Here is an 8,579-nt window from a genome sequence, read left to right on the forward strand (position 1 = left end):
CACCAAAGCTACAGAGAAACCCTGTCTCGAAAAACCAAAAAAAAAAAAAAAAAAAAAATAAATAAATTCAGGACTAAAGATGTGTGCCACCACCGCCCAGCAGCTGCTATCTTTTTTCTTAAATACTTTATTTAACTTTACTTTATGTGCATTGATGTGAGGGTATCAGATCCCCTGGAACTAGAGTTACAGACAGGTGTGAGCTGCCATGTGGGTCCTGGGAATTGAACCAGGGTCCTCTGGAAGAACAGTCAGTGTTCTGAACCACTGAGCCATCTCTCCAGTCCCCAGCCACTATCTTTCATCGCGCCTCACACCTGCCCTCGATTCTGTAGGAATGCATCCTCTCGTGCCGAAGTCCACTGCCATTCCCAGTCCTACGATCACTCACCCTCAGGCTCACCATGGCCACCACATGGACTTTGTCATCATTGAGACAGTGAACACCGGTGTCCTCTCTGACTGCAGCCACACGGCTGGCTTCCAGGCTTCCCAATGCCTACTGAATCCCTACTGTCTTGTGTCTCCACGCCCTCCACACCTCTGACTGTTTTCTTTCGTTTTGTTGTTTTGTTTTTCAAGACAGTGTCTTGTGTAGTAATTTCTGATTTCAAACTCAAGATATGGCCCAGGCAGGCTGTCTTTGAACCCCCGATCCTCTTTTCTCTACTCCTTGTGTGTTGAACTTAAAAGTGCGCACAGCCACAGCCAATTACCTAGTGCTGGGGATTAACCAGGACTCTGCTCGTGACAGGTAAGCACCAGCAGCTGAGCTACACCCCGCCCTGGCGCCTCTAGGCACCAAGCCACAAGAGCCCACCCGTCAGTCCGCCTCTCCCACAGCAGCACCCTCTGTCACCTGGAGATGGTCTTGCCAGCCAAAAGCAAAGCCCGAAGCCTCTGCAGATTCTACCTTCCCTATAACTCAGCCCCTAGACTCTCCAGGACCCTTCTGGGGGAGGTGCCTGTCGCCTCTTCCTTCATCCTCTCCTCTCTTTATCTTTACATTTATATACTTATTGATAGTCTCCAGTCAACTTCGAAAACAATAAAATCACAGAAAACCAGATGGGAAGCGTGTTTACAACCCTCTACCAGATGGCTTCTTCTTCTGAGAAGTGAGGGCTACAAGAAAACCACCCCACCCCCACTGTGTTTCTGCCACATCCCCAGGGGGTCCGGCTAGTGTCTCCACTTTATGCATGAACAGACTGGGGGACAGAAAGGTGGAGCTGGTTTCGTTTTTAAGTTTTTTTGAAATTTATTTTTATGTTATGTACTTTGGTGTTTTGCCTGTATGTGTGTCTGTGTGAGGGTGTTGGATCCTCTGGAACTGGAGCTACAGATGGTTATCAGCTGCCATGTGGGTACCGAGGATTGAACTCAGGTCCTCTGGAAGAGCAGCCAGTACCCTTACCGCTGAACCATCTCTCCAGCTCCAAGAATTGGTTTCCTAAGTCACAAAGTCTTGCAGTGGTTGAACTGAGGCTGGAGCTAGCATCTCCTTGAGGCTGGGTTCCAAGATGCATACCAATTGCAACATCACACACACATATACCACACACACATCCACACACACACACCACATACTACACACCACAACACTACATACCACACACACCATACATACACCACACACTACACACCACATGGCTACACAACACACACTACACAAACCACACACAGCATATATACACCACACACTACACACCACATGGCTACACAACACACACTACACAAACCACACACAGCATATATATACCACATACTACACACCACACCACTACACAACACACACTACACAAACCACACACAGCACACACACACTATACATACACCTCACACTACACCACACACATACCACACATACATACTACATACACACCACACATACACATGTCCCACATCCCACATACAAACCACACACTACACACTGAACATGTACACCACACACGACACATACACCACCTACCCACCACACACACACACATACACATACACCACACACACATGCGCATGCACACACATATGCCACACACGACATACACCACACACACACCACACACATGCATACACACACATACACCACACACACGCGCATGCACACACACATACGCCACACACGCACCACACACACATACACCACACACACACACCACGCACAGTACTTCTGGGAAGAGGCGGTCTGTGGGGTGGGTGGGGCGGAGTGGACAGGGCGGTCTCTGATGAAGGAAGTCCTAACCCGCTGCTGGTGCCCAGAGCAGCGTGCTGCCAGCCTCAGGTCTGGGTCTGGTCATGGAGGTGGAGCCGCCGCTCTACCCTGTGGCCGGGGCCGCGGGCCCTCAAGGGGATGAGGACCGCCTCGGAGTTCCTGATGGGCCAGAGGCTCCGGTGAGCAGGGCGGGAAGCAATGGAACACCGTGCCGATTGCCTCCGGGGGAGCACCCGGGAGGGGCAGGGACTCTGGGAAGGGAACCCAAGCACTCTAGAATGGGGCGCGGGAGTCCACACGGGGGACCGTGGTCTCAGAGTGGTGACATACACCCCAGGATGGGACTCCGGGTGGGGACCTGGATCTTTGAAAAGGGACCAGGACCCTGGGACAAGGGGACCGGGTCCCCAGGATGGTGGACTGACACCCCGAGTGTGGAATGAGGACCCTAGGATGGGGACTAGGACCCTGGATGGGGACCCCGGACTCCGGGAAGGCGGAGTGGGGGCGCAAGGGCCGTAGGGTCAGCGTGTGATTAGCAATCCGCCCGCAGCTGGACGAGCTGGTGGGCGCGTACCCCAACTACAACGAGGAGGAGGAGGAGCGCCGCTACTACCGCCGCAAGCGCCTCGGCGTGGTCAAGAACGTGCTCGCGGCCAGCGCGGGTGGCACGCTCACCTACGGCGTCTACCTGGGTAGGGCGGACGCATGAAGCCCGCTGTCCCTCCGCTACCCCGCCTCCACTCCCGAGCTGGGAAAGAGAAACCTTGCGGCCAGCTGGCCTCCTTCCCCTTTCAGTTCCCGGGTCAGAGCTGCTGTTGGCATGGCAGACACATGGGACAGGGAGGGGGTGGCATAGGCCAGTTTGCCCACGACCCAGCCAGAGAATAGACGCTGGTGGGTGGGAATGGGCTCTTATCCTCCCTGTCCGGGTCCTGATGATCAAAGTAATGGGTCGCTTAGGTGAATTGGCGCCCTGCCAAGCTTGCCATGAATCAGACTGCTTAGAGTCCTCCGCGCTGCCCCCTGTCCCCAGGCCTCCTGCAGATGCAACTGATCCTGCATTATGATGAGACCTACAGGGAGGTGAAGTACGGCAACATGGGGCTGCCTGACATCGACAGCAAGATGCTGATGGGTATAAACGTGACGCCCATCGCTGCCCTGCTCTACACACCTGTGCTCATCAGGTGCCAAGTTGCTGTCCCCTGACTTCCTGGGGGGTGCAGAGGCTGCCCTAGGGTTTTGGAGGGAGGGGCAGGGAACTGCAGAGAGGCCTTGCTTGCCTGGGAAAGTGAGAAGCAAAGGGGGAAATCCCTGCTAGAGGAGGAACTAAGAACTTGCCCCCGCGTCCCCACCCCCTTGCACATTTGGTTTCTGCAAGCGATTCAAGCAGGTTCTGGCCCGGTGGCATCCTTCTACCAGATACAGGGTGACTTCCTGGACTGAAGCTGTGAAGTCACAGCCCAGTCCTCAGCCCAGTGAACGATGATTGTGTGAACGGCAGTTCTCAAGGGCCTCAGCTTGGAGGTCAGGTTGGAGGTCTTTCTGAGCTTTGGGGCATATATGGTCCAGCCTCCTAGACACTGCAGAAATCCTCCGTAGCCTGATCAAACCCCTGAAGGGGAGATAGGGTGAATGAGCTCCTGTCCTCTTTTCTTTTCTCTCTCTTTCTCTCTCTCTCTCTCTCTCTTTCTTTCTTTCTTTCTTTCTTTCTTTCTTTCTTTCTTTCTTTCTTTCTTTCTTTCTTCCAACACGGGGTTTCTTTGAAAGCAGTCCTGTCTGTCCTGGAACCAGCTCTGTAGACTAGGCTGGCCTCAAAGTCAGAGATCAGCCTACCTCTGTCTCCACAGTGCTGGGATTAAAGGCATGTGCCACCATCAACTGGGTTGTTTTGTTTAGTTTTTTTTATTTTTTATTTTTGACAAAGTCTCACTAAGTAGCTTTGGCTGGCCTGGAACTTACTTTGTAGATGAGGCTAGCCACGGTTCGTGGTGTTCCTCCTGCCTCTGCCTCCCAAGAGCAGGGATTACAGATGTGTATACCATCAAGGCCTTCTTGCCTTCTGTTTAAAATTAAATAAAGGCTGTTTCCTCACTGGGCAGGGTGGTGCTTGCCTTTAATCCCAGCACTCAGGAGGCAGAGGCAGATGGATCTCTGTGAGTTCAAGACCAGCCTGGTCTACAAAGCAAGTTTCAGGATAGCCAGGACTACAGAGAGAAACCCTGTCTCAGGCACCTGGAAGGTTTTATGGTCCTTTTGTTTGTTTGGAGACTAAGTGGCTTATGGTTTCTTCTGCTGTGATAGAACAGGGACTAAATGGAGCTCAGGGAGGGAGGGTTTGCTTCATCTTATAGCTTATCACTGGGGGAAATCAGGGCAGGAACTCAAGCAGGACAGGAACCTGGAGGCAGGAGCTAATGCAGAGACCCTGGAGGGGTGCTGCTTACTGGCCTGCTCCTCGTGGCTTCTCAGCCTGCTTTCTTGTAGCATCCAGGGCCACCAGCCAAGGGGTGGAACCAGCCACAGTGAGCTGGGCCCTCCCACATTGATAAACAACCTAGAAAATGCATCATAGGCTTTTTAAAGGGCTAACTTGTTTCAGGCAATTTCTCAATTAAGGTTCCTTCTTCCTAAATGACTAAGTTTTTGTGTCAAGTTGGCATACAACCAGCCTGCACACAGGGTCTCACCCACTAGCTCCAGCTGACTCTCAGAATTCTCCTGGTTCAGCTGGGACTATTGGCATGTGCTATCATGCTGGTCGGCTTTGTTCCTTTTGAAACTTATCACCTTTAATAAAAGCCCTTATTTTGTTCCATCATACAGCCAGGGTAGCTGCTACTACTTTAGACACGAAGCAATCTCGCAGTTTCTACACAGAGGGGAAGTGGGTATGTTTGAGACCTAGCAGTGTGGCTGGAACCCACATTCTTGTCTCCTATCAGATTGCCAGGCCGCTTTTCCAAAGGACCATGTAGCCTGCACAGGCGCTAGCTGTGCATCCCCTTCCCCCTTTCCCTCCTTCTTAAGTGTTGGTAATGGAATCCAGGACAGCATGCACTCTAGGCAGGCGCTTTAGCACTGACTGGGCTGTGGCACAAGCCCTAATGTGTGTTACCTATTGACTTCATTTACTTTCACATCGGGTCTCAAGTATCCCGAGCTGGCCTGGAAGGACCCGATTTCAATTCCCAGCACCCTGGTTGTAACTCCAGTTTCAAGGGGTCCAACGCCACTTCTGGCCTCTAGGGTGCACCAAGCATGCACATGGCCAGTCTGGGATCTATGAGACCTTGAGCTTCAGGTTCTCTTGACTCTACTTCCCTGTCTCTACTTCCCCGGTGCCGGGAAGCTGGGGAGCAGGCATATAAATAGTATGCCCAATTTCATGTGGTGCTGGAGATCAAACCAGGGGCCTTGTGTGCCATGCAAGCATTCTGCCCACTATCATAGCCCTAGGCCTGGTGCCTTTTTCTTTCCTTAAGGATAAAAACAAATTTCACTGGGTGTGATGGGACACACTCTGCAATAAGATGTCTTTATCCCAGTAAAGGAGGATGAGCCAGGTAGAGCTGAGTTCAGCCTGGTCTACATACCAAGCTCCAGGTCAGACAAAGCTACACAATGAAACCCTGTCTCTGCTGGGCAGTGGTGGCACACGTTTTTAATCCCAGCACTCGTGAGTTTAATCCCAGAACTCTCTAAGTTCGAGGCCAGCCAGAACTACGCAGAGAAACCCTGTCTCAAAAAAACACCAAACAAACAAAGAGACCCTGTCTCAAGACTGAAAAATAAAAAAGGACTGACAAATTTTTTTATGACATTTTGAAGCTTTATTATAAAGTAACTAAGCAGACTGACAAATTTTTTGTGTGTGTTTGCATGTGTATGTGTGCACATGTATACAGCCAGAGGTCAACACCAAATCTATTTCTTGATCTCCTAACATTATTTTGGTAAAGATTTTGGGGTTTTGTTTATTTGTTTGGTGTTTTTGTTTTGTTTTGTTTTTGCTTTTTTTCTGTTTTTCAAGACAGGGGTTCTCTACATAGAACTGGCTGTACTGAAACTTATTCTGTAGACCAGGGTGGCCTTGAACATGCACCACTATTACCTGACAAGATTTATTTTTAATCATATTTTATTTTATTTTATTTTTATATGTAGAGTGTTTTGTCTGCCCAATACCATCTGTATGCTTGCTGCCCCTGGAGGCCAGAAAAGGTGTTTGAAACTGGAATCACAGCCAGTTGTGAGCCAGCATGTGGGTGCTGAGAATTGAAATTGGCCCTTTGGAAGAACAGCCAGTATTCTAGTGTTTTTAACCATTGAGCCATCTCTCCAACCCCTACCTAATTCTTTAAATTGCTATTGTGTGTGTGTGTATGTGCATGTGTGGAGGTCAGAGGTCCACCTTGCCATGGCTGTGAGAGGCCCGTGGCATGGCCCGTGCTGCGATGGCAGCTGTGAGCACAGGCCACTCTGCCGGTCTGTGTCTTTGAGACTGCATCTCCGGCCAGGGCTCCCTGTGACCTCCCACAGCCTTGAGAACTGAAGCCCTGATGGTTGGGGCCACAGCAGCTCCTAGGCTGTGGTGCTAATGTCCCTCCCTCTGTACAGGTTCTTTGGTACCAAGTGGATGATGTTCTTAGCTGTGGGTATCTATGCCCTCTTTGTCTCTACCAACTACTGGGAACGCTACTACACGCTGGTGCCCTCGGCTGTGGCTCTGGGCATGGCCATTGTGCCTCTCTGGGCCTCCATGGGCAACTACATTACCAGGTGAGCCTGATGGGCAATGGAGAAGAGCTGGAGAACAGGTGCAATATTTATGTCCTTGCCAACTTCAGCTCGGGGACCCCAGGCAAGCCTTTGACTCTGGGCCTCAGTTTCCCCACTGAAGCTGGCTAGCCTGTAGCTGTAGTCGCAGGAAGAAGTGTGGCAGAGGGCAGGTGGGGAAAGCCCTCATTCTCTGTGCTCCAGGATGTCCCAGAAGTACTACGAGTACTCCCACTATAAAGAGCAGGAGGAGCAGGGGCCTCAGCAGCGCCCGCCACGCGGCTCCCACGCACCCTATCTCCTGGTTTTCCAGGCCATCTTTTATAGCTTCTTCCATGTGAGTGCTCCAGGAACCCGGGGGAGGGGGATTGGGGATTCTAGAGTCCACACAGCACAACCTATTACAGTTTCTCAGCCCTCCTGAGCCAAACCGTGCTCGATTGCCTCTAGTGATGGAGCGCTCCTCCCTGTCCACAGTGACCAGGAGGAAGTTCTCCTGCCATGGGCACCCCATCACCACTGCTGAGCTATCCCTAGAGTTGGGGGTGGCGTTCAGACTCCTCCCTAGAGTTCACCTCCTGTTTAGTTCTATCCTGAGCTCTGAACCCGACTGCCCTCCTTCCCACAGCTGAGCTTCGCATGTGCGCAACTGCCTATGATTTACTTCCTCAACTACTACCTGTACGACTTGAACCACACGCTGTCCAACGTGCAGAGCTGCGGTCAGTCCTGGGGCAGGGGGCGGGGCCTCCAAAGCCTTCTTCCTGTTCACACTCCATCACCCAGTAGACCCTAGGCCTTCCCTTGCACCTTTCAGGGCTGCAGACATGGAGGTGGGGGTGGATGGTGCCCCCTTCACAAACTGCCACCCCCAAAGAGCTTGCTGGAAGAATGTTGAATGCCCCTATACCCCACCTCTACTGTGGCCCTAGTCGGGTCTCCACCCACCCTTCCAGGCACTAAGAGCCACGGCATCCTGACTGGCTTCAACAAGACGGTTCTGCATACATTGCCGCGCAGCCGAAACCTCATTGTCGTAGAGAGTGTGCTCATGGCAGTGGCCTTCTTGGCCATGCTGCTGGTGAGTCTCGGGTTGGTGGGGAGGAGGGGTGGGAGCCGGTTCTCTCCGTGCTAGCGCCTCTTTGTGGTAGGTCGGAATTGCTGGCTGGGAACCTAAGTAGAGAAACAGGACTAAGTTCTGGTTGTTGGAGAAATGCCTGTCGACCAAGGCTGAAGTTGGGACCCCCAAGGTCAGAGGAAAAAGGACAAAGAGGGGACAGGACCCATAGGGCTGGTTGTGACCGTTGAGGGGACTAGGAACACCACCCAGGATCGTGAGCTGGCAAGTGTGACTCTGGACTGAGGTTAGTACTGGAAGGTAGAACTAAAGCTCCAAGCGACAGGAGCGGGGAGGTGTGGCTTTAGGTCGAGAGGCGGGGCTAAGTGCAAAAAGTTAGGCGCCGGCCTCTGGTTGAGTCTGAGACACAGCCTTGGGCGGAAACCTTTCTGGTATGCCACAACTTCGGTTAGGCTTGTAGGTGTTTTTTTTTTTTTTTTTTTTTTTTGTGGGGGGGGGGGCTGGGGG

The 8,579-nt window shown here is 52.0% G+C and overlaps 1 protein-coding gene across 2 annotated transcripts in view; it reads left to right on the forward strand.

The window, feature by feature from the left end:
• The first annotated feature begins 2,224 nt into the window (after positions 1-2,224).
• Positions 2,225-8,579, forward strand: part of Unc93b1 (unc-93 homolog B1, TLR signaling regulator) — a 12,400-nt gene continuing 6,045 nt past the window's right edge. For both annotated transcript variants that reach the window (XM_050137598.1, XM_050137599.1), the window contains exons 1-7: positions 2,225-2,391; positions 2,766-2,907; positions 3,249-3,402; positions 6,836-6,997; positions 7,199-7,331; positions 7,623-7,716; positions 7,951-8,075. In XM_050137598.1, coding sequence (XP_049993555.1) covers positions 2,296-2,391; positions 2,766-2,907; positions 3,249-3,402; positions 6,836-6,997; positions 7,199-7,331; positions 7,623-7,716; positions 7,951-8,075 — 906 coding nt within the window. In that variant the 5' untranslated portion in view covers positions 2,225-2,295. The remainder of the gene's footprint in view (positions 2,392-2,765; positions 2,908-3,248; positions 3,403-6,835; positions 6,998-7,198; positions 7,332-7,622; positions 7,717-7,950; positions 8,076-8,579) is intronic.

This window comes from Alexandromys fortis, unplaced genomic scaffold (genome assembly GCF_014885135.2).
Source record: "Alexandromys fortis isolate MF-2015 unplaced genomic scaffold, M_Fortis_MF-2015_v1.1 scaffold_3, whole genome shotgun sequence".
In the NCBI taxonomy this organism is placed as follows: Eukaryota; Metazoa; Chordata; class Mammalia; order Rodentia; family Cricetidae; genus Alexandromys; species Alexandromys fortis.